Consider the following 27,980-nt stretch of genomic DNA (forward strand, 5'->3'; position numbering starts at 1 on the left):
AGGCGGCAGTGAAATGAATGTTTTACATGTTGTGGTGTTTCTGTAATAAAGCAGCAGACGTATTTCCAGCTGGTGAAACAATGTGAATGATTTCACTCTTTAACAGAAAACATCAGAAACAGACAAAAAATACTAATAAATTGATTATTAAAGAGAATTTTTTTTCTCTTGTAATTTACTTTTTATTTTATTTTATTTTTTTTTATATATTTTTTTATATATATATATATATTTTTTTTATTGGTATTTAGCATACACTGTACGCACACGTCACACATTCCTGCTGGTCACACTTTGATATTAAGAGCCGGACCAGACAGAATTTTACACACTTGACTCAGCAGCTGCTCCCGAGTGGAGCATGACGACACCTGGACCGTAAAGCAAACATGTAATTAGACTTTCACTTTGCAACCTGTAGCACCTCTGTCATGTAAACAAACCTCATCATCATCAGCTGGGTGCACGAGGTCAGACTGGAGATGTAACCTCTTCAACTGTCTTATGAAGACATTTAACCCAAAAAAGAACAGAAATAACTGAGATTTAATTAATTAAAACACAAAAATAATAATGATGAAAATCACAGAAAGCATTCAGAGTAACGAATATATAGTTGACATACAGAGGTTATTCTGCATTTGTTTTATTAAATCAGCTTTCAGCCTAAATATAAAGACTGCAGTATATGTGCCCCCGTTACCTTTGTCAGATTTTTAATCTCAGAAAGTGTTTTTAAAACTCATTTATTTTTCTAATGAAACAGATTATAAAAAAATCTACACTGACAACTGGTCTCATCGTTTGTCACTTAACATGTAAACTGTTAATAATACAAAGTGAAAAAAGTAAAGAAATAAGAGGAAGTCAATGTGTCTGTGCTTCTGTAGTAAAACTGAAATTCTTCAGCCTGAAAACACAAAAAGCAGAAATAGGTCAGTGTTGTTTTTTTCCTCTTCTTCTCTGGCGTTCAGCCCAGGACTGACTCACCTGCTGCACCCAAGGGATTTATAATAATACCGTTAAAAATATATATAATATTTTAGCTTTGGCACAGGTCAGGAGCTGTCTGCAGCGCACTGCAGCTGCTGTGATTTTTCTATGGAAACAAAAAGGAAAATGTCAACCATGAAACTCATACACACATTCTGACAAGAACTCTAATATGGAATATTCTTATTTTAATTATCATTATTTTTTTCCATTTATTTTTTATTATTTATTTTTTTTAAATTTCATAGTAGTTTTAGATTCATTTTTGCCTGTATTTTGTTTTTACCATATTTTATATTGTTTAATTATCCTTTTTTTTAATTTCTGGTAAAAAAAAAATTGTGTGTGTATATTTTATTATTTTTGTCAGTGACCCCCTTGAACACGAGATGGTACATCTCATGGATTTTTTCCTAATATAGACTTTCCAACAATTTGTACAAACTGACCTTATATCAGTTTCTGTGTTGGAAAATAAATAATAAGTTACACATCAGCCAACCTTCGTTCTCATATTTAAAATGTACTGGTGATATAAGTGGACGATCTCTGACAGGAATAAACACACACACTCTGCTTGGTGTTTAAACTGTGTGTCATGTTGTGTGTGTGCAGCTGTCTGGAGCCGAGAAGCCTCCTGCTGGAGAACCGGACAACAACTCGTCATCGGCTGCTGCAGCAGGAACAGATGCCGCTGCAGACGGAGGCAGCAAGGTGACACATCAACACATCACTGACACACAAACTACACTGCTCAGAAAATGAAGAGAAGATTTAAATCACACTTCAGATGTTGATGGACGAATTATTCAAGTGGAAAATCTTTATTGATGTAGAACATTTAATTTGTTGAGAACAAAATGACGTAACAACAGTCAGTGGAAACCAAGATCATCAACACACTGAGGGCTGGACTCACAATCACACTGAAAATTAAAGGCAAATATTGAAATCACAGCTGATCCACCTCATCATGTGACTCAGTAGTGTGTACGGCCCCCGCCTGCCTGTATGACCTCCTGACAACATCTGAGCATGCTCCTGACTGGAGCAGGAGTAGGAACTGCCTACACACTCTGGACACATGAGGCCGGGTCCTGCACCAGGAGGAACCCAGGGCCCTCTGCACCAGGAGGAACTCAGGGCCCACTGCACCAGGAGGAACTCAGGGCCCTCTGCACCAGGAGGAACTCAGGGCCCACTGCACCAGGAGGAACTCAGGGCCCACTGCACCAGGAGGAACTCAGGGCCCTCTGCACCAGGAGGAACTCAGGGCCCTCTGCACCAGGAGGAACCCAGGGCCCTCTGCACCAGGAGGAACTCAGGGCCCTCTGCACCAGGAGGAACCCAGGGCCCTCTGCACCAGGAGGAACTCAGGGCCCTCTGCACCAGGAGGAACCCAGGGCCCTCTGCACCAGGAGGAACCCAGGGCCCTCTGCACCAGGAGGAACCCAGGGCCCTCTGCACCAGGAGGAACTCAGGGTCCTCTGCACCAGGAGGAACTCAGGGCCCTCTGCACCAGGAGGAACCCAGGGCCCTCTGCACCAGGAGGAACTCAGGGCCCTCTGCACCAGGAGGAACTCAGGGCCCTCTGCACCAGGAGGAACCCAGGGCCCTCTGCACCAGGAGGAACTCAGGGCCCTCTGCACCAGGAGGAACTCAGGGCCCTCTGCACCAGGAGGAACCCAGGGCCCTCTGCACCAGGAGGAACTCAGGGCCCTCTGCACCAGGAGGAACCCAGGGCCCACTGCACCAGGAGGAACCCAGGGCCCTGCTGCTGGGTTGATGCCCTTCTACGGCCCTGTGCAGCTCTCCTGGTGTAACGGCCTGTCTCCTGGTATCTGGTATCAACCTGACTGGGCTGCAGGTGCCGCCTCATGCTACCAGTAGTGCCAAGGACACTAGCAGAAGACCAAACTAGAGAAGAATCAGTGAGGAAGGATAAGGAGAGAGCAACTGTCTGTGGACACCACATGTAAAACCATTTCCTGTTTATCTCTTTGATTTGACCCAAAGCAGCTGAAGCTGATTCACAATCACTGGATTGATCTCCCTGAAGTTTGACTGACTTCCTGTCACACTGTGACCATCAAGTGTTCCCTTCATTTTTTTGAGCAGTGTAAAAACTCTACATTTCAACATGTTTGGATAATATTTTGATCCAGTGTTTGATTTTCACATATTTACTGTGTGACAAACTGAACGTGCTGCTATGTTTAAATTGTATCTGTCATACATTCAGTTTTATATGGGTTCACATCTTTCTCCAATATATTTTTTGATTATACTGCTGATCACATCAGCATTTTAATGTTGGACAGATTTTATTTAATATGTTCATATATCATACTAGGTATTAGGAAAATATGGCTTTACTGTACAACTTAAATTAATATTAAAAAAGGCACTTCTCTGTTTTGCACAATGATTCAAAATAAAATGTATGAAAAACTGTTTGTAGGAAGCTGCAGTATTGGAATCTAAAGTAAGAAATGAAAAAATCGAAATAGTTTTATTATATTTACTTCTTTATTTAATCTAAAGCAGTTTTAAATAACTGCACATACACACCATATTTTAAGATATGTGTGATGCATGGCGGCTCGGTGGCGATAGTTTATCTCACATAACATAAGAAAAAAAATAAAATAACCTGTAACTGATCAAACGACAGGTTCCACAGTCCAGTTTCAAGTCTCTAATTTGTTAGAGGTTGAAACATGTTTATTAATGCCCCCCCCCCCCCCCCCCCCCCCCCCCCCCTCAGGTGGAGATGGTGTTCTGGCTGCTCTCCATGCTCGCTAACAGAGATAAGGAGGAGATGTCTCGGACTCTGCTGGCTCTGTCCAGCTCTCAGGACAGCTGCATCGCTATGAGAAAGTCTGGCTGCGTCCCCCTGCTGGTCCAGATCCTGCATGAACCTCCAAGCAGCGGTGGTCCTGGGGAGACGGCGGCGAGCGGTACAACAACCGGCTGCAGCAGAGAGGCCAAATCCAGAGCCAGCGCCGCCCTCCACAACATCATCTACTCCCAGCAGGACGAGGGCCAGGCCCGCCGGGAGATGAGGGTGCTGCACATGCTGGAGCAGATCCGGACCTACTGCGACAGCGGCTGGGACTGGATCGAGAGCCACGCCGGGACACCGTCACCCGGGGGATCCAAAACTACCGGTGAGTCAAGTTCTCTGTAAACCCTGAGTAAGCAAAACCAGAAGTTCTTTCTGATCCTGGTGGAACCAAAACCAGTGGTGTATGAGGTTCTCTCCAGCGTGAAAAAAGCATCGACCATGACGGAGACAGTCCATCGTTTGTTGTAAATAAAATATTTGTGAGAACACAGTTTATGAACTGTTGTAGATCTAGTAGATATTTACTGTGAATAAAATGAGCTCCACTTCTACCAGCATTAATGTGTCAGTGATTATACTCCAATAATATAAACACAGTATTATTCTGCATCATGGATTCTTTTACTACTGGTACTTCAGAATGTTTTGATGCTGAAACTTTTGCACTTTTACTTAAGTTGAATTTTGAATGCAGAGCTTTTACTTTATTACACTGTGGTGTTTTTACTGACATGTTCCTTGTCTTCTTTGTGTTCTTCTCTGCAGACATCCCTGAACCTGTGGATCCTCAGATCTGTCAGGCCATGTGCGCCATCATGAAGCTTTCCTTTGAAGAAGAGTACCGACGTGCCATGAATGAATTAGGTTCGTGAAACACCTGCAGGTCTTCGATTTTCCCCAAAATATCAGACATATTTTGCTGAGGGTCTGCTGTGTTGTCTTCCAGGTGGTCTGCAGGTGGTGGCTGATCTGATCCACCTGGACCAGGACATGTACGGCATGCAGAACGACCCCATCAACATGGCTCTGCGCCGCTACGCAGGGATGGCTGTGACTAACCTCACCTTTGGAGATGTCGTCAACAAGGTACAGAGACACTGTGGTGACTTTCAAAGTTGTGCATGGATCAGTGGGCGGGAATGTTTGTCAGCAGGACTGATTTTAGAGAAGTAGATCAACCTTATTGATCCCACCAGTGGGAATTAAAATATTAGAGCAGAGAGAGTGAAAGTGAAAAGTACTGATGAACACTGTGACCATTTATGACATACTACTCTATGACTTTTTATTTTATATCTTTTAGGATCTTTTTTTCTTACTTTTATTATATATCAAACTACACTGTTTGTTTTGTTTTTAATCATACAATTTTTTTAAAACTTTTTATTCCTTATACAATACCATGACACTGACTATTTATGGACTGCAATACCATGACATTTTTATCACTTTTAATGGCAAAGCTATGAAAATAACATAGTATAGTATGTCGTTTACATATTTTTATAGCTTTTCATGCCATACTACGACTACATACAAACACAAATACATTTTGACGACACATTATACAATGATGTTTTTTGCATAATTTTGACGACATACTAAACTGTCACGTTTTTCCATTATTGTTGATGACATGCTATACTATGACATTTTTTCACATTTTTTGATCACATACTATACTGTCACGTTTTCGGGTTTTTTTTACAACATACTACTATTTTCATGATTTCTTACGATGTGCTATACTATGACATTTTTCCTGATTTATTACATGCTATACTATGAAGTTTTTTCATGATTTTGGACGACATGCTATACTATGACTTTTTTCCTGATTTATTACGACATGCTATACTATGAAGTTTTTTCATGATTTTGGACGACATGCTATACTATGACTTTTTTTCGTGATTTTGGACGACATGCTATACTATGACATTTTTTCGTGATTTTGGTCGACATGCTATACTATGACTTTTTTCCTGATTTATTACGACATGCTATACTATGAAGTTTTTTCATGATTTTGGACGACATGCTATACTATGACTTTTTTTCATGATTTTGGACGACATGCTATACTATGACGTTTTTTCATGATTTTGGTCGACATGCTATACTATGACTTTTTTCATGATTTATTAGGACATGCTATACTATGACGTTTTTTCACGTTTTTTGAACACATACTATACTGTGACGTTTTCCTTTTTTTTTTACGACATACTATACTATGACATTTTTCCTGATTTATTACGACATGCAATACTATGACGTTTTTTCGTGATTTATTACGACATGCAATACTATGACGTTTTTTCGTGATTTTGGTCGACATGCTATACTATAACTTTTTTCCGGATTTATTACGACATGCAATACCATGACGTTTTTTCATGATTTATTACGACATGCTATACTATGACGTTTTTTCGTGATTTTGGTCGACATGCTATACTATGACTTTTTTCCTGATTTATTACGACATGCTACACTATGACTTTTTTTCATGATTTTGGACGACATGCTATACTATGACTTTTTTTCATAATTTTTGACGACATGCTATACTATGACTTTTTTTCATGATTTTTGACGACATGCTATACTATGACGTTTTTTTCATGATTTTGGACGACATGCTATACTATGACTTTTTTTCATGATTTTGGACGACATGCTATACTATGACTTTTTTTCATAATTTTTGACAACATGCTATACTATGACGTTTTTTCATGATTTTGGACGACATGCTATACTATGGCGTTTTTTTCATGATTTTGGACGACATGTTACACTATGACTTTTTTTCATGATTTTGGACGACATGCTATACTATGACGTTTTTTCATAATTTTTGACAACATGCTATACTATGACGTTTTTTCATAATTTTTGACAACATGCTATACTATGACGTTTTTTCATGATTTTGGACGACATGCTATACTATGACGTTTTTTCATAATTTTGGACGACATGCTATACTATGACGTTTTTTCATGATTTTGGATGACATGCTATACTATGACTTTTTTTCATAATTTTGGACAAAATGCTATACTATGACTTTTTTTCATGATTTTGGACGACATGCTATACTATGACTTTTTTTCATAATTTTTCACGACATGCTATACTATGACTTTTTTTCATGATTTTTGACGACATGCTATATTATGACTTTTTTTCATAATTTTTGACGACATGCTATACTATGACTTTTTTTCATGATTTTTGACAACATGCTACACTATGACTTTTTTTCATAATTTTGGACAAAATGCTATACTATGACTTTTTTTCATGATTTTGGACAAAATGCTATACTATGACTTTTTTTCATGATTTTGGACGACATACTATACTATGACTTTTTTTCACGATTTTGGACGGCATGCTATACTATGACGTTTTATCACAATTTTTGACAACATGCTATACCTTGACATTTTGTCATGATTTTGGACGGCATGCTATACTATGACATTTTTTCATGATTTTTGACAACATGCTATACCTTGACATTTTATCACGATTTTTGACAACATGCTATACTATGACTTTTTTCATGATTTTGGACGGCATGCTATACTATGACGTTTTTTCACGATTTTTGACAACATGCTATACCTTGACGTTTTATCACGATTTTTGACAACATGCTCTACTATGACTTTTTTCATGATTTTGGACGACATGCTATACTATGACGTTTTATCACGATTTTTGACGGCATGCTATACTGTGACATTTTTTCAGGATTTTGGACGGCATGCTATACTACGACGTTTTTTCACGATTTTGGACGGCATGCTATACTGTGACATTTTTTCATGATTTTGGACGACATGCTATACCTTGACGTTTTTTCACGATTTTGGACGGCATGCTATACTATGACATTTTTTCATGATTTTTGATAACATGCTATACTATGACGTTTTATCACGATTTTTGACGACATGCTATACCTTGACGTTTTTTCACGATTTTGGGCGGAATGGCATACTATGTCGTTTTTTCATGATTTTTGACAACGTGCTATAATGTGACGTTTTATCATGATTTTTGACGACATGCTATACTATGACTTTTTTTCATGATTTTTGACGACATGCTATACTATGACTTTTTTTTCATGATTTTGGGCGACATGCTATACTATGATGTTTTGTCGTGATTTTGGACGACATGCTATACTGTGACGTTTTTTCACGATTTTGGACGGCATGCTATACTGTGACATTTTTTCACGATTTTGGACGGCATGCTATACTACGACGTTTTTTCACGATTTTGGACGGCATGCTATACTGTGACATTTTTTCATGATTTTGGACGGCATGCTATACTACGACGTTTTTTCACGATTTTGGACGGCATGCTATACTGTGACATTTTTTCACGATTTTGGACGACATGCTATACCTTGACGTTTTTTCACGATTTTGGTCGACATGCTATACTATGACTTTTTTCCTGATTTATTACGACATGCTGTACTATGAAGTTTTTTCATGATTTTGGACGACATGCTATACTATGCCTTTTTTTCATGATTTTGGACGACATGCTATACTATGTTTTTTCATGATTTTGGTCGACATGCTATACTATGTCATTTTATCAAAAAATGTGAAAAAATGACATAGTATAGCATGTCGACCAAAATCATGAAAAAACATAGTATAGCAGTATAGCATATTACGACATGCTATACTATGACGTTTTTTCATGATTTATTAGGACATGCTATACTATGACGTTTTTTCACGTTTTTTGAACACATACTATACTGTGACGTTTTCCTTTTTTTTTTTACGATATACTATACTATGACTTTTTTCCTGATTTATTACGACAAGCAATACTATGACGTTTTTTCGTGATTTTGGTCGACATGCTATACTATAACTTTTTTCCGGATTTATTACGACATGCAATACCATGACGTTTTTTCATGATTTATTACGACATGCTATACTATGACGTTTTTTCGTGATTTTGGTCGACATGCTATACTATGACTTTTTTCCTGATTTATTACGACATGCTACACTATGACTTTTTTTCATGATTTTGGACGACATGCTATACTATGACTTTTTTTCATAATTTTTGACGACATGCTATACTATGACTTTTTTTCATGATTTTGGACGACATGCTATACTATGACTTTTTTTCATAATTTTTGACAACATGCTATACTATGACTTTTTTTCATGACTTTGGACGACATGCTATACTATGGCGTTTTTTTCATGATTTTGGACGACATGTTACACTATGACTTTTTTTCATGATTTTGGACGACATGCTATACTATGACGGTTTTTCATAATTTTTGACAACATGCTATACTATGACGTTTTTTCATAATTTTTGACAACATGCTATACTATGATGTTTTTTCATGATTTTGGACGACATGCTATACTATGACGTTTTTTCATGATTTTGGATGACATGCTATACTATGACGTTTTTTCATAATTTTTGACAACATGCTATACTATGACTTTTTTTCATGATTTTTGACGACATGCTATACTATGACTTTTTTTCATAATTTTGGACAAAATGCTATACTATGACTTTTTTTCATGATTTTGGACGACATGCTATACTATGACCTTTTTTTCATGATTTTGGACGACATGCTATACTATGACGTTTTTTCATAATTTTTGACAACATGCCATACTATGACTTTTTTTCATGATATTGGACGACATGCTATACTATGACTTTTTTTCATAATTTTTGACAACATGCCATACTATGACTTTTTTTCATAATTTTTGACATGCTATACTATGACGTTTTTTTTCATGATTTTGGACGACATGCTATACTATGACTTTTTTCATGATTTTGGACGACATGCTATACTATGACGTTTTTTTCATGATTTTGGACGACATGCTATACTATGACTTTTTTTCATAATTTTTGACATGCTATACTATGACTTTTTTTCATGATTTTGGACGACATGCTATACTATGACGTTTTTTTCATGATTTTGGATGATATGCTATACTATGACTTTTTTTCATAATTTTTGACAACATGCTATAGTATGACTTTTTTTCATGATTTTGGACGACATGCTATACTATGACTTTTTTTCATAATTTTTGACAACATGCTATAGTATGACTTCTTTTTCATGATTTTGGACAAAATGCTATACTATAACTTTTTTCATGATTTTGGATGACATGCTATACTATGACGTTTTTTCATAATTTTTGACAACATGCTATACTATGACTTTTTTTCATAATTTTTGACAAAATGCTATACTATAACTTTTTTCATGATTTTGGACGACATGCTATACTATGACTTTTTTCATAATTTTGGACAAAATGCTATACTATGACTTTTTTTCATGATTTTGGACAAAATGCTATACTATGACTTTTTTTCATGATTTTGGACGACATGCTATACTATGACTTTTTTTCACGATTTTGGACGGCATGCTATACTATGACGTTTTATCACAATTTTTGACAACATGCTATACCTTGACATTTTGTCATGATTTTGGACGGCATGCTATACTATGACATTTTTTCATGATTTTTGACAACATGCTATACTATGACATTTTATCACGATTTTTGACAACATGCTATACTATGACTTTTTTCATGATTTTGGACGGCATGCTATACTATGACGTTTTTTCACGATTTTTGACAACATGCTATACCTTGACGTTTTATCACGATTTTTGACAACATGCTATACTATGACTTTTTTCATGATTTTGGACGACATGCTATACTATGACGTTTTATCACGATTTTGGACGGCATGCTATACTGTGACATTTTTTCAGGATTTTGGACGGCATGCTATACTACGACGTTTTTTCACGATTTTGGACGGCATGCTATACTGTGACATTTTTTCATGATTTTGGACGACATGCTATACTATGACGTTTTTTCATGATTTTTGACAACATGCTATAATGTGACGTTTTATCATGATTTTGGGCGGCATGCTATACTATGACGTTTTTTCATGATTTTTGACAACATGCTATAATGTGACGTTTTATCATGATTTTTGACGACATGCTATACTATGACTTTTTTTCATGATTTTTGACAACATGCTATACCTTGACGTTTTTTCACGATTTTGGGCGGCATGCTATACTATGACGTTTTTTCATGATTTTTGACAACATGCTATACTGTGACGTTTTTTCACGATTTTGGACGGCATGCTATACTGTGACATTTTTTCAGGATTTTGGACGGCATGCTATACTACGACGTTTTTTCACGATTTTGGACGGCATGCTATACTGTGACATTTTTTCATGATTTTGGACGGCATGCTATACTACGACGTTTTTTCACGATTTTGGACGGCATGCTATACTATGACATTTTTTCATGATTTTTGATAACATGCTATACTATGACGTTTTATCACGATTTTTGACAACATGCTATACTATGACGTTTTTTCACGATTTTCGATGGCATGCTATACTATGACGTTTTTTCACGATTTTGGACGACATGCTATACTATGACGTTTTTTCATAATTTTTGACATATGCTATACTATGACGTTTTTTCATAATTTTTGACAACATGCTATACCTTGACGTTTTATCACGATTTTTGACATGCTATACTATGGCTTTTTTTCATGATTTTGGACGACATGCTATACTATGATGTTTTGTCATGATTTTTGACAACATGCTATATCTTGACGTTTTATCACAATTTTGGACGGTATGCTATACTGTGACATTTTTTCACGATTTTGGACAGCATGCTATACTACGACGTTTTTTCACGATTTTGGACGGCATGCTATACTATGACATTTTATCACGATTTTGGACAACATGCTATACTATGACGTTTTTTTCACGATTTTGGACGGCATGCTATACTATGACATTTTTTCATGATTTTTGACAATATGCTATACCTTAACGTTTTTTCATGATTTTGGACGGTATGTTATACTTTGATGTTTTTTCATGATTTTTGACAACATGCTATACCTTGACATTTTATCATCACGATTTTGGACGGCATGCTATACTATGACGTTCTATCACGATTTTTGACAACATGCTATACCTTGACGTTTTATCACGATTTTTGACAACATGCTATACTATGACTTTTTTTCATGATTTTGGACGACATGCTATACTATGATGTTTTGTCATGATTTTGGACGACATGCTATACCTTGACGTTTTATCACGATTTTGGACGGCATGCTATACTGTGACATTTTTTCACGATTTTGGACGGCATGCTATACTACGACGTTTTTTCACGATTTTGGACGGCATGCTATACTATGACATTTTTTCATGATTTTTGACAATATGCTATACCTTTACGTTTTTTCACGATTTTGGACGGTATGTTATACTTTGATGTTTTTTCATTATTTTTGACAACATGCTATACCTTGACATTTTATCATCACAATTTTGGACGGCATGCTATACTATGACGTTCTATCACGATTTTTGACAACATGCTATACCTTGACATTTTATCATCACGATTTTGGACGGCATGCTATACTATGACGTTTTTTCACGATTTCGGACGACATGCTACACTATGTCGTTTTTTCACAATTTTGGACGACATGCTACACTATGACGTTTTTTCACGATTTTTGACAACATGCTATACTATGACGTTTTTTCACGATTTTGGACGACATGCTATACCATGACGTTTTATCACGATTTTTGACAACATGCTATACCTTGACATTTTTTCACGATTTTTGACGGCATGCTATACTATGACGTTTTTTCCTGATTTTTGACAACATGCTATGCTATGACGTTTTTTCATGATTTTGGACGGCATACTATACTATGACGTTTTTTCATGATTTTTGACAACATGCTATATCTTGACATTTTATGACGATTTTGGACGGCATGCTATACTATGACGTTTTTTCTCGATTTTGGACGATATGCTATACTATGACGTTTTATCACGATTTTGGACGGCATGCTATACTATGACGTTTTTTCACGTTTTTGGACGACATGCTATACTATGACGTTTTTTCATGATTTTGGACGACATGCTATACTATGACGTTTTATCACGATTTTTGACAACATGCTATACTATGACGTTTTATCACGAATTTTGACAACATGCTATACTACGACGTTTTTTCACGATTTTGGACGACATGCTATGACGTTTTTTCACGATTTTGGATGACATGCTATACTATGACGTTTTTTCAGGATTTTGGACAACATGCTATACTATGACGTTTTATCACGATTTTTGACAACATGCTATACTATGACGTTTTTTCACAATTTCGGACGACATGCTATACTATGACGTTTTTTCACGATTTCGGACGACATGCTATACTATGTCGTTTTTTCACGATTTTGGACGACATGCTACACTATGATGTTTTTTCACGATTTTTTTGACAACATGCTATACTATGACGTTTTTTCACAATTTTGGACGACATGCTATACTATGACGTTTTATCACGATTTTTGACAACATGCTATACTATGACGTTTTTTCACGATTTTGGACAGCATGCTATACTATGACGTTTTTTCATGATTTTGGACGACATGCTATACTGTGACGTTTTTTCATGATTTTTGACAACATGCTATACTATGACGTTTTTTCACGATTTTTGACAACATGCTATACTATGACGTTTTTTCACGATTTTTGACAACATGCTATACTATAACGTTTTTTCACGATTTTGGACGACATGCTATACTATGACGTTTTATCACGATTTTGGACGGCATGCTATACTATGACGTTTTATCATGATTTTGGACAGCATGCTATACTATGACGTTTTTTCGCGATGTTGGACGACATGCTATACTATGACATTTTATCACTATCTTGGACGACATGCTATACTATGACGTTTTGTCATGATTTTGGACGACATGCTATACTATGATTTTTTTTCATGATAATTTTGTATGACATACTGTACAATGTTTTTTATGGTTTTGACGACATACTATACTATGACATTTTTTCATGATTTTTGACAACATGCCATACTATGACGTTTTAATTGCTCTTTTTTCGACATGCTATAGCTTGTCACTTCTATCATGTTGTTATTTCCAACATACCATACTCTGGCGTTTTGGTTTTTTTTCGCTTTTTTTTTTCGACTAAACATTACTATGCTGTTTCTTTTGCTTTTTTCAACATCCTATACTGTGTCATTTCTATAGCTTTTTTTTTACATACTATACTATGATGTTTTTATCGCTTTTTTCGACAAAACTATACTATGTCGCTTCTATTGGGTTTTCTTCAACATACTATACTGTAATTTCTATCGCCTTTTTTTGACAAAACATTACTGACGTTTCTTTCACTTGTTTTTGACGTACTATGCTATGACGTTTCTATCGCTTTTTCCTACATACTGTACCATGGATAGGGTTTTTTATGATTTTTGACAACATACTACACTATGACGTTTTTCATGATTTTCGGCCACATATTTAACTATGAGTTTTTTCATGATTTTTGACGACATACTATACTTTGTTATTTTTATCACTTTTGTTGGACATACTATACTATGACGTTTTAATTGCTTTATTCGACATGCTACACTATGTCGCTTCTATCGGGGGGGTTTTCGACATACCATACTATGGCTTTTTTATCGCTTTTTTTCAACATACTATACTGTGTCGTTTCTATCGCCTTTTTTCATCTAAACATTACTATTACGTTTCTATTGCTTTTTTCAACATACTATACTGTGTCATTTCTATCATTTTTTTCGACAAAACATTACTATGACGTTTCTATCGGGTTTTTTTGGCATACTATACTTTGGCGTTTTTATCACTTTTTTTCTACATACTATACTGTCATTTCTATTGCCTTTTTTCGACAAAACTTTACTATGACATTTCTATCGCTTTTTTCAACATACTACACTATGACGTTTTATCACTATTTTTAATGACATATTAAACTATAACGGTTTTATCGCTTTTTTTTGACAAACTATACTAAAGCGTTATTATCTCTTTTTTCAACATACTATACTCTGATATTTTTTCATGATTTTGCAGGACTTACAATTCTATGGTGTTTTTCATTGATTCATTATTCATTGATTCACCAAGCTAACACAATCCTGTCTGTTTGACCTCCAACTCCCTTCCCTTTAGGCCACCCTGTGCTCAAAGAAGAGCTGTCTGCAGGCTCTGGTGGCTCAGCTGGCCTCCGACAGTGAGGAGCTCCATCAGGTGGTCTCCAGTATCTTGAGGAATCTGTCTTGGAGAGCAGACATCAGCAGCAAGAGAGTCCTCCGAGACATCGGCTGTGTGTCTGCACTGATGACCTGCGCCCTGCAGGCCACCAAGGTAATGCAGAGCAAACCAACCCACACAGAAGAGATAACAATAGTAAAACAGCTTCATTTGAGTATGTAAAGAGCATGTACAGAGAACAGAACTTTATATCCAACAAAACATCAACAAGATGTACAAAGCATGAAACGCCATTGGCCAGTTGATGGAAGCAAGATTTATTATGAAGAAATACAGTTTTACATTGTCATCACTGAAAATGATCTGATTTGGATACAGTTATTAACATATTATTAAAATATGAAAACTTTTTAATGAAAATACTATACTATGACTTTTCCTTTATAACATATAACATACTATACAATGTTTTTTTCATCACACACTGAACTGACTTTTTTACTTTTTTCCACATACTGTACCATGACTTTCCAAAAACTTTGTAGCATACTATGCTATGACTTTTATTTTACTTTATCACATAGTTTACTGTGACTTTTTTTAATCATATACTGTATTGTAACTTTTTTTTTAAATCTTCACATGCTATACAATGACTTTTTTTTAAAAAAAAAACATTTAAACTTTTTTATTACACACTATACTGTGACCTTTTTTTAAACTTTCTAATGACATACTGTGAATTTCTTTATTTTTTCGACATACTATACTAAAACTTTTATCAATGAGCGTCGTGCCCATAAATGTCCTGAACACAGCAAAATAAGAAGAAAATCCTGCATGAGTTTTCTCTCTCAACCATTTCTGGTGAAGATTTAATGAGTCTAATTATTGTATTTTATGTGCGTTTTTTGCTGGTTTTCCAGGAGTCAACCTTGAAGAGTCTCCTGAGTGCTCTGTGGAATCTGTCGGCACACAGCATCGACAACAAAGTGGCAATCTGCTCGGTGGACGGCGCTCTGGGCTTCCTGGTCAGCACTCTGACATACCGATGTCAAACCAACTCACTCGCCATCATCGAGAGCGGCGGGGGAATCCTTCGAAACGTGTCGAGTCTGGTCGCCACACGTGAAGACTATAGGTAAGTTTCCGAAATTCAAACACTGACAGTCACAAGTAAAGACATGTTATGCTTTTTCATTCTTGACAAAATAATAATGAAATAATTAAACAACAATCTTACCTCACTTGCTGGCGTTTTTTTTTTTTTTTTTGAGCTATCAGCTGCATCTAATGGTCGCCATTAGTGGATTGTGTATGCTGCAATCCTTGGTCACATGACAACAGCTGAGCAAATACCATCTGCTGATGAAGACCTGAGATGTGGTTGAAGACTTGAAAATGTGACTAAGTCAAACTTGAGAAAAAGTTTTTTTGTCAGACATTCACATATCACATTCAAGTAAAGGTGACTTCTATTAACAAGTCAATTAACAACTGATTTTTGCATTATTAACCCAGTTACAGGTGATTGGTTGAATTTAATTAACTCCAGTTATTTACTGCTGATGACGTTTTTAGATTGTTTTCTTACATTCCATGCATCCGTTGACTTCCATTTATTTTGTGCAGTACTGTAGAGAACTCAATTGAGATACCATCTGATGAGATTCTTGACAGTTACATTATTGTTTGATAAATAATACAGAGCAGAATTATGTTATCAACCGGCACATACGTCTACAGCACATTACGATGTAACTATCAAGTGACACTGACAATAATAAAAGCAGACATGATGTTTACAATCAGACAACTAAATCAAATTCTGCAAGTTGATTTTTTTTTATATACCACAATGATATTAATGGAAACCAACAGATATTTGGAAGGAAGGAAACACAAAAAACTATTGCATGCTTAAGAAAATGGCAGCAAGGTAAAATTTGTGAATTGTAGTAAAATGGGCTGAAATATGCAACACCACTGGCACAGTCCTTCAACATGTAATAAAGCAAGAAATAATTAGCTTCAGCTGGACGTAAGAAATGTGTCAAAGTGTCCTTTGGTTTCTTACTTCACAGGCAAATCCTCAGGGACCACAACTGCCTCCAAACTCTTCTGCAGCACCTGCGCTCCCACAGCCTGACTATAGTGAGCAACGCCTGCGGGACTCTCTGGAATCTTTCTGCCCGAAGTCCGAAAGACCAGGAACTGCTGTGGGACCTCGGAGCGGTTAGCATGCTGCGCAACCTTATCCACTCCAAGCACAAGATGATTGCCATGGGCAGCGCCGCAGCTTTAAGGAATCTCCTCACCAATCGACCCCTGAAATATAAGGATGCTGCAGTTGTATCCCCTGGCTCCTGCATGCCCTCACTCTACATGAGGAAACAGAAGGCTCTGGAGGCAGAGCTGGATGCAAAACACCTTGCAGAAACTTTTGATACCCTTGAGAAACAGAGCCCCAAGCACCTGACCCTTAACAAGCCGCTACGGCACATTGAGAGTCTGGCAAAGGATTACGCATCTGACTCTGGTTGTTTTGATGATGACGAGGCCCCCAACGTCTCCAGTAGCCTGGACACTGGGAACTTCTCTATGCTGTCCATGTTCCTTACCAACTCTAACTTCCTGCAAAACCAGCCACGCAAGAGGGAAAGTGAGCCAGAGAGAGATGTAGACATGCCTCAGATGGTCGAGAAGACACATGCACCTCCTGACGATGTGGTATCTGCCGTGGCAGAGAAGCTAGCCAAAAAGATTACCAACACGGTTGCCAAGATTGACAGGTTAGTGGAGGACATCACTATGCACACGTCCTCGGAGGACAGTTTTAGCCTCAGCTCTGAGGACCACCTGGCGGACTGGCCTTATGGACTGGATGAACTCAATGAAGCCCGGGCGAAATCATGTTCCCCGTGCCGTCTCTCTGATACAAGCAGCTTGGCCCACAGAGAACGCCTCAGTAGAGCCCACGCTCTCTTGCGCCTCAAAACTGCCCATACAAGTGTGTCAACAGACAGCCTAAACAGTGGCAGCACCAGCGATGGATACTGCGGTAGTAAAGACCAGATGAGACCTGCTCCAAAAGCTCTAATGATGCAACAACGACCCAACCAGCTTGATCTCAAGGTGGCTCATCAGGATTATCTTAATGTAGGACTTGCTGCTCTGAATGAGACTAACCAGCAGGATATTCCGGAGAGAGATTCTGTGGACAACAAAGACACCAGAGCTCTTGAACTCAGCAGTGCAGATGCAGAAAAGAACCAGGATCATCCTGTACAAACGCCTGTCAGTGCATCCACTAAAGTCTCCTCTGATGTCAGCATGACTTCAATTAAGCTGTCTCCTTCTTATCAACAAGTCCCACTCATTCAGAGTGTGGCCAAATTTGGTGTCGCAAAAACAGCCATCAATGTTCAGGCTGCCCAAGCAATGCGGAGGCAAGCATGGGTACCTACTGTGATGACTGGGGGTAGCATTACGAAATTCTCTCCAATGCCATCCACTAGAAGCCCAACTATTGGGCCAATGGAGACGGTCCAGAAATACTCAGTGGAGAATACCCCGATTTGCTTCTCCCGCTGCAGTTCTCTGTCCTCCCTCTCTTCTGGTGATGGAGCACTTGATGGACAAAGTGAGAATGAGCTGGAGAGTGACTCTTCATTAGAAATAATTGAAGTGGAGGATGGAGAAGTGGTGAAGAGAGCTGAAGAGGATGAAACCTTGGAGGACCTGAGTGACAGCCAGCTGCTGATGACTGACTCAAAAACCTTCCCCAGCAAAGAGACCAATCCCATTGAGATTCCCTGTCCTGCCAAAAGGGAAAAGGTGTTCCTTAGAGGAGCTTCACCTGCCATACTGGAAGACAGATCTCCATCCAGTTCGTCTGAGAACTACATCCATGAGACACCTCTGGTAATGAGTCGCTGTAGCTCAGTCAGTTCATTAGGCAGCTTTGAGTCTCCCTCTATTGCCAGCTCAATCCAAAGTGATCCATGCAGTGAGATGATTGATGGAACAATAAGTCCAAGTGATCTTCCCGATAGCCCAGGGCAAACCATGCCTCCTAGTCGAAGTAAGACTCCATGTTGCGTTGAGTCAAATGGACCAGAAACACAAACCACGGGAATAGCAGGCCAATGGGAAAGCAGCCTGCGGAAGTTCATGGAGATTGCGGACTCGAAAGAGAGGTTTAACCTTCCTCCTGACCTGGACACCATGATCTACTTCACTGTGGAAAAGCCCACTGAGAACTTCTCTTGTGCTTCGAGCTTAAGTGCTCTGCCTCTTCATGAACACTACATTCAAAAAGACGTGGAATTGAAATTGACCCCGCTACTTCAGCAAAATGATAAAAATCTTCCTTTCCCTGATGAGGATGAGCAAGGATTAGACCACGGTGAGAGATACAGTGAGGGTAACTCAGATGATGATATAGAAATCTTAAAGGAATGCATCAACTCAGCAATGCCCTCCAAGTTCAGAAAAGTAAGACCATCCCTGATGACCACCATCCCTCCTCACATTCTCAACTCCCAGATCCGAAAACAGATACATCTTCCAGTGTACATGATGCTCCCAAATGGAAAAACCCAAATGTGTCCTGGGAGGAGAATTGTTATCCCACAAAAGGATTTGAAATGTGATGATTCCTCCTTCACTGATTCTGCAGAGGGTACACCTGTCAACTTCTCCAGCACAACATCGCTAAGTGACGAAACACTTCAGTATCCAGTGAAGGACAAGGGTGCTAAAGACTGCACAGCTAAAGGCATGAACAAACAGGAATTGCTCAACGATGAGGCGAAGAGGATCGAAGACTTGAGGATATTCTCACATTTCCACAAACCCAACAGGATGAACTACCCTCCTGAGATACAAATGAACCGAACAACCAAACATATCATTCCCACTCAGAGGGTGCTAATGCAGAGCAAAGAGGTGGCCGACAGAGTGGCAAACCAAAGAAATCGCGATCAGTCTCCTAACCAACAAAAGAAGAAGCAAGGGCAAGGCCCAGTCAGGAAATTGGAACTGCCCGTTATAAAGCAAAACACAGAAAGTAACCTTAATATGGGATCACAAAAAGGAAAAACAATCTTTCGCCAAATGACACATTCTTCAGAGGACAGTAACAGCTTCTATGATGGCGAAAATGAAAAAGACGAAGGAATGAAAAGAACAAGTAGAAAACAGATCAGGGAAGCAAGCAGAAATACTCTCTCCCGAAGCATGACAAATATCGGCAGGATTGATAATTCCCAAGCAAAGCCCAGAGGATTTCACAGGATTAAACAGAATCTGATAAAGGATGAATCTCTGGCATGTTACTCCCTCAGCTCCTCGCTCAGTTCACTGAGTGATGCCGAGTTTGAGGATCAGAAATCAAAAGCCCAGCAGATATGGTACAAAAACAGACACAACAAAACACTGAATATGATGAAAGAAAAAAAAATTATGAACATTCACAGTCAATACGAAGAGCCAAGCTCACCAAGCTCTGTCAGCATGGATTCAGAGGATGACCTCCTTCAGAAATGCATAACATCTGCCATGCCCAAGCAGAGAAGGAAGCTTGCTGCCAGGAAGAAGAAAGCAGAAAATACTCAAAAACAAAAGGCCTCTGATGGGTGGAACATGGATGAGGAAATGGATAGTGATGATACAGCATGGGATAAAGATTCAGATCTCAACAGTGTTGAATGGAGAGCCATACAAGAAGGTGCAAACTGTGTCGTCACTGGGCTGCAGGCATCCAAGTCTCAGGAGCCATCCTCTGAAGAGACTGAATCAGTCCTGTCATTCATGTCAACATCCAGCTTTACACCCAAAGAAAGGAAATTTGCTAAAGACAAAAAGGCAAATAAACCTCTAGACTTCGCACAACGCAAGCCAGTTCCAAACCTACCAGTGGTTTTCAGAGGCAGGACAGTGATCTATACACCGAAAAAAGAGACGGCTCCATCGCAAAGACCTCCTCCCAGAAAAGTACCAACCAAGACAGATGCTCCAAAGAACCCCAACCTCGCTCAGCACAGATCAAAGAGCCTTCACCGATTAGGTCACCCCCAGGACATTGAACTGTCTTTGCCAAAGAGGAGCTCTACTCCACCTCCAAGGATACCAAAAAGTTCATCCTCTGGATCATCGCAAAGCTCTACACCATCCAAACAGTCACAGAAGAAGATAACATCTCCAACTCAGACAAATAAATCTGTCCAGAAAAAGAATGCCTCACCAGCTAGTAGCTCTCCAGCTAGTAGCCCCCCTGAAAGAAAGGGACGCTCTCCTGTTGTGAATCAAAATGAAAAATCCCCACCACCCAAAACTCAAAAGTCACCTGTCCGGATCCCTTTTATGCAAAATTCAGTCAGGGCTAGACCTCTGTCACCTCTGGTGACTAACCAAGCAAGCACCAAACAAATCAATCAGGTCAATGGGAAAAAGGTGTCCCCCGCCAATCGATTTGAACTTGTCAGGATGACTTCCGTTCATTCAAGTGGTGGTGAGTCTGAGCGCAATGGATTCTTGAGACAGCTGACTTTCATTAAGGAATCACAGACTGCGCTGAGACGTGATGGTACTGTACGCAACATGCCTGGATCTCAGAATGGATCCCCCCGCAGAGCAGTTCCTGGAGCTTCAGCTGTCTTCCTTTGCTCATCACGCTGTCAGGAACTAAAGGCAGCTGTGCAAACCCAGAGAAGGGTGCAAGTAAAAGCTCCAAAACAAGCACAGCAAGTCCAGAGGCCAGAACCTGGCCTTCAGAAGCAGACTACAACCCTCTCTAGAGCGACCTCCAGTGAAAGGGACCTATCTGCAAGACGCCCAGCCAGGAGAACTAGCTCTGAAAGCCCCTGCAGGGTGGCTCAGCGAAACGTGTCTGGCAAAGTGTCCGGAGCCAGGCAGCACCAAGACAAAGATACCTTTAAACGTCACGCCTCATCACCGAGCATAAACATACTGAGCCGAGTGACCAGCCGTTCTTCCCTCCGTTCATCATCATCCGATTCGAGTGGAAGAGCAAAGAGTGAGGATGATACAAAGAAGAAAGGGCAGAGAGCTGCATCCCGGCTAAATGACAGAGTGACCTGGAGGAGGATCAGGGACGAAGATGTACCTCAGATCTTGAAAAGCACTCTGCCAGCCAATGCACTACCTCTGGTGCCTTCTCCTGATGGGGAAAAGCCAAAGTTACCAGCTCTTCCAGGAAAACTGCCAACCATTCTTCTTGCATCTCGCAAGACAAGTGATGCGACAGTCCAGACAGAAGATTTTTCGAATAACAAGACCAACTCGAGCACCTCCCCCGCGGTCGAAACTGCTCCGGTGATCTCAGAGGAAGTGGCACGATTTGCGCTACTCAGAAAGATCAGTGCCACCTCTGGGAGTAACCCTCCAGATGGAGATTCAGACGCCTCCCTGAGGAGCCACAGCACTATCTCCACGGGAACGCCAGACAGCCACGTGGGTGGAGTTGTCCACTTCCGCCAAGGATCCCCCAGCAAGGCCGCCCGAGTCACTCCATTTAATTACACCCCCAGCCCCATTTCCTGCTGCCTGCAAGACACACGGAGCCAAGCAGCCACAATCAATGAGAAGCCAGGGGAAAAGACTGAGTCGTAGGACGTTTAGTGGATTACTGGACGACACTGATGACTCTACTGTGTTCCTAAATGAAATTCAGCACTCAGGTGGACGGAGTAGGAGTGTGCTGCCCCTTTACCTCGGGTATTGACCTTTTACTTTCCCCATTCACTGTATTCAAGTTTTTCTCTTTATTTCCTGAACAATTGATCACAGCTTCCATCTCCCATTCATACAGGGTTGGATGTATGCATTGAGACAGGTCTGACACGAACAGATCATCAATAACTTTTAGAGATGCACTTCAGAGAAAAATCTCACATGAAACGGAAGTGCATCTTTTTGTACTTTTTTTGTATTTGTAGAATAATCATTGCCTGGTAGAAATGTAGTGAAAACATAAAGACAATGAACTTGATTTCAGCACATAAATCACCATCGGTCTCCTGGACAGAATCGATAAAAGAACAATATTATGCAAACTTCTGAAGGATTACTCAGCTGGACTTTTACCTGAAAAGGTTCAAACTGTGGCGGACTGTTGACAGACTCACACAACAACATACACTAACATGTAAAGTATTTTTTACATACAGTACATAAACGCTTTGGGCCTTTGCCTCACCACTCAACTGACTATGATACACTGTTAGCCTTTCCTGTGACATACAGAGCCCAGTAGGGCTGGGCCTACATTTGTGATGAAATAATTTCTTCAAATTAATCACCTTTATTCCATTTCACAATATAATCCCAGGCGTCTGAGATTATACTGGGATCTTTGACTGGAATTAATATGTATCACAGGTTAACAGGATGGAATCTTGGTAAAAACTATTAACAGATAGAGACAGTGTAAAACACGATTTAATCTTTTGAAGGAACAAAAAATAAATTTGAGGGAACTTATTAACTATGAACCACTGACTCTACTGTGCAATTTGGATAAAAATCTATCACCATATAAATAATTTAGATGTCACAAAACTGATATAGACTCATCAGCCAAAACCTTAAAACCATCAACAGATAAATAACATTGATTATCTTGTTACATTGCAATGTTCTGCTGGGAAGCCTTTGGTCCTGGCATGCACTACCCACCCAAACACTGCTGGGGACCACGAACCCCCACTGAATGTGACAAGAAGCTCAATACATTGAACCAAATTATTGATTTGAGGGAATGATTTATCAAAATGTTCAGCCCGACATCTACTGGACTCCAGTTCCTTCACTGTTGCAGAACATATAGCAAATTCTGTCATTTTCAAATTCTCAGCTGATTGTGGGTAACTCTCCTGTACTCGTTGTCTTAATCAGCATTGTAAATAACATGAAAATATACAAAATCTTCAACGCTTCCTGGTGGGCAAAAGAATCTGTGTTGCTCCCTGACAGCATGCTAATATATTCACTGACTGTATACACACCTGTTAACATTGTGGACGATGGAAGACAATGATGTTGTTATTCAGAGGTCACACACTTTCTAAAGCCAGACGAGAGCATTACTAGCCATCTGTATTCAAGTGCCGCAAAGACCTGAAATGCTATAAACTGTCAGCACAGATGAACAAAGCAACTTCATGCGTCTGTTCATCGAATGACGTTATCTTTGTGTTTGCTTCTAGATTCAGGCACTGTTTGCTGTTGAGTATTTCCTGTCAAGAAACAAAAAGATTTGATTCAGTGATGGCTGGGCTTCGAGTCGACAGACTTGGGTCCTTACAGAAGTCTTAATAACGTGTTAATATCTGCTTAACTGTGTTGCTGTAAAAGTAGTGATAGGTTGAGACATTGTCGAGTATTAAGACGATGAGTATTCTCTGTAGTTGTACCATCACTCCTCCATGTGTGCTCGGGGGTCAAAGACAGCAGAGTGCTGGACGGAACCAACATGAAGGGGCTGTTTATTCATTAAAACAAGGTTTTGTATTTACCACCCTGCTGTATTTCCAAAGCATGTTTTGAGTATGAATAAAGCCCAAGTAGCTTCTGAATGCAAACCTTTCAGGTCCCACTTGCCATTTTAAGATATACAAGTGATACACCACCGAAATCTTTTGACGATCAAACACTCACCTCTTGTAAGTGGTTTCAGGTAACGGTCATTAAGATTTTGTGCTTGCAAAATGATGTTCAAAAATAATTTCAAAGCCTGTGGTTGCATATCACCTTTTGTGAACTTTATGGCTGTACCCAACTCAGAATTATATCATTTGAAATACATTCAGACGTTTATGATGATTCCAGTCCCTGACTTTCAAAGGTCAGCCCTACTGAAAACTCTGCATGAAAAGTTCAAGTTTGGAAAAGTGCAGTTCTAAAAATGTCTACAGAAAATTGTGCACAAATTATATCAAAAACTCTGAGGAAAAAATTGCTTTTATGAACATCTAAGTACAAAGAGCAGAAAACTGTGTGACACTGACGTCACACATGATGACACACATTCAGGTTGAAAGTACAAATTTTAGCCAAAAGAAACCCTGATTACATTTCTGCACATTTTTTAGACATTGTAGACTTTTTGGGTGGCTACAAAGTTGGCCAGTGTATCGGTTCATTTGAATTTTTATGCCGCCACACTGGCGATAGCCGTGGAAGGACGCGTTATGCTTTCAGGTTCGTACATCCATCCCATCCTTGTGAACATGATATCTCAAGAACACCTCAAGGGAATTTCTTCAAATTTGGCACAAATGTCCACTTGGACTGAATTAGAATTTTTTTGGTTGAAGGTCAAAGGTCAGTGTGACCTCACAAAACATGCTTTTGGCCATAACTGAAGAATTCATTCACTAATTCTGACCAAACTTGACACAAATGTCTAACAGGATAAAATAATGAAGGTCAAAAGGTCAAAGGTCAGCTTGATTGTGACATCATCATGTTTTAACATCATATCTCAGGAACAGAAGGGGAGACATTTGGTCAGATACTGAATTGGTGACTCTAATCTTGAAACTGTGCTGATTGTATAGATCTTCTGTGTGTGAAGCATCCATGTTTTCACTGACATGGATGGAGACTGTCAGGGACACTGGACTGGTGGGCGGAGTCATACAACCACAGGGTGGACTGGTGGGCGGAGTCGTACAACCACAGGGTGGACTGGTGGGCGGAGTCATACAGCCACAGGGTGGACTGGTGGGCGGAGTCATACAACCACAGGATGGACTAGTGGGCGGAGTCATACAACCACAGGGTGGACTGGTGGGCGGAGTCATACAACCACAGGGTGGACTGGTGGGCGGAGTCATACAACAGCAGGGTGGTGATTCTATTTTTTTATTGTGTAAAATAGTCAAAATTAAGTGCATGCACACAAAGGTTTCTTTCAGTCAAAAGTCATGTAGACGACAGTTACTACATTAACTGTCCTCAGTCACAGCAGACCTGTAAATCATGTTGAACACGTCTGTGTAAGGTTGCTGGAAAATATCACCATAATGTACACTTACTGTTATCAGTTACAATGACCTTTAAAGGCCTGAAAACAAAAGGTTTGTGGTTTTTTCGTCCAGCAAATGAGATGAGATGTGCTTGCACAAGTCAGATGATTATATACATTATTTCAGTACTGTAAAGAAGCTTGGTATGATAACTGTCAGTTTTTATACCATGGCACACCTTGAGACTGATATAGCGCTCTAGCCCTGTTTATGTGAGACGCCATGGGAGTCAACTGAAACAGTTAATGGATTCTACAATGTTCACAACTAACTAGTTCACGCATGTTAGTATACAACCAGAGTTTGAAATTATTTCTGAACATCATTTCATAAAGTCTGAATCTTTATTTGATGATCTGAAGCCAGAACTGAAGGCTTGGGATGTGGGTTTATAAACTCTGTGTGTTTGATAGTTAAACACATTTTGGGAGGAGAATCACTTCAACAGCCCCTAAAAGTCAAATCAGGATGAAAGGATGAAAATTGTGAAAGTGAAGGAGACGGACAGGGAGTTCGTCCCCATGTTTAAAAGCCAATAGATGGTCCTGGAAGTTAGTCCGCCATCACTGTCGGCGGCCTTGTTCAAGCCTGGCTGGAGATGAGACTTTAGACGAGTTTGTGTCCAAACTGATTCAGACTTTGAGTTTTACATCACTTCCTTTATGCTCTACAGTTAGCATTTTCCAATTCACAAACTAAAGGGCCCCGTCGACACGTATACATGTCATTTTGAAAACATATTTTCCTTAATGTTTCAGCCTCCTGTCCACACGCAAACACAGATTTTTTAAAACGTCCAGTAACTTTGTATTCACGTGGATGTAAAATGGAGCATTTGGGAAACAATGGCGTCATCTCCTCAATTTGTTTCTCCCGTTTTGTTACCAAAGACAACTCTACACTTAAACTCAATATTGCTGCACCATTTCACAGGCAAACAAAGGCATCTGCTGTGCCAGTGTTTTTGCTTCACCTCAGCGTCCGCCAATCAAAGTCCACCTGAAATGATGGTTTTGGTGCAGACGCGGTTGAACCAGCAGATGGTCGGACAATTACTAGAGTGGGACGAGGAGTGGAAGGAAAGGTTTTGCATGTCCAGAGCATCATTCGTATTTTTGACAGAGCTCCTTCGTCCTTTAATCTAAGGGGAATGAACGGTGATGAGATCTCCAGTAGGTGTTTTGCAAAACATAATGTCAGCCTGTACGCTTCAATAACTTTGTGACAAGAGGAGACTGTTGATGATGGCTAACACCGACGAGCATTTGGAGTCAGTTTTGAGTTTTAATGTGGACAGATGTTTTGTAAAACGAAGGTCATGTGGACAGAATTTTTTGGGGGAAAATATCAGTTTTTAAAAATATACACACAAACGTGTAGACGGGGCCTTAATATTTGAAAATTCTGGATAGTTCAAATTAATCTGGAAATAAATGTGACTGGATCTGTTACCACAACTGAAAATTAGCTATATTATGAGAGGACTCTGGAGCCTTTAGTTTGATGGACATGAGCTATAAGGTGATGACTTGTTTGAGCCAATCACAGTGGCGGGGAGGTCGCAGCCAGTCGTGCGTGAACAAGGCCACAGAGGAGTTATGGTGCCATGTGAAATAGGCGAAGCAACAGAGGTGTGTCATAATAAATGTTTTCATCCAATAAAAAAGTGACGTGTTTCATTAAACCGACGTGTCGACTCTCCTTCGTACAGATGCAGCTGTGAAACAGAACTACAGAAAACATGATGTCATCAACATGGTGCTTTTATTTGTTTTTGTTGTGACAC

The 27,980-nt window shown here is 39.3% G+C and overlaps 1 protein-coding gene across 1 annotated transcript in view; it reads left to right on the top strand.

Moving 5' to 3' along the window:
* The window catches only part of apc2 (APC regulator of WNT signaling pathway 2), a 66,730-nt gene extending 38,852 nt beyond the window's left edge, over positions 1–27,878 (top strand). The window contains exons 8-14 of the mRNA XM_033622840.2: positions 1,609–1,707; positions 3,761–4,163; positions 4,607–4,705; positions 4,788–4,927; positions 15,099–15,293; positions 16,067–16,281; positions 17,225–27,878. Coding sequence (XP_033478731.2) covers positions 1,609–1,707; positions 3,761–4,163; positions 4,607–4,705; positions 4,788–4,927; positions 15,099–15,293; positions 16,067–16,281; positions 17,225–22,775 — 6,702 coding nt within the window. The 3' untranslated portion in view covers positions 22,776–27,878. The remainder of the gene's footprint in view (positions 1–1,608; positions 1,708–3,760; positions 4,164–4,606; positions 4,706–4,787; positions 4,928–15,098; positions 15,294–16,066; positions 16,282–17,224) is intronic.
* The last annotated feature ends 102 nt before the right edge of the window (positions 27,879–27,980 follow it).

The sequence above is a fragment of the Epinephelus lanceolatus genome, chromosome 6 (genome assembly GCF_041903045.1).
Source record: "Epinephelus lanceolatus isolate andai-2023 chromosome 6, ASM4190304v1, whole genome shotgun sequence".
In the NCBI taxonomy this organism is placed as follows: Eukaryota; Metazoa; Chordata; class Actinopteri; order Perciformes; family Serranidae; genus Epinephelus; species Epinephelus lanceolatus.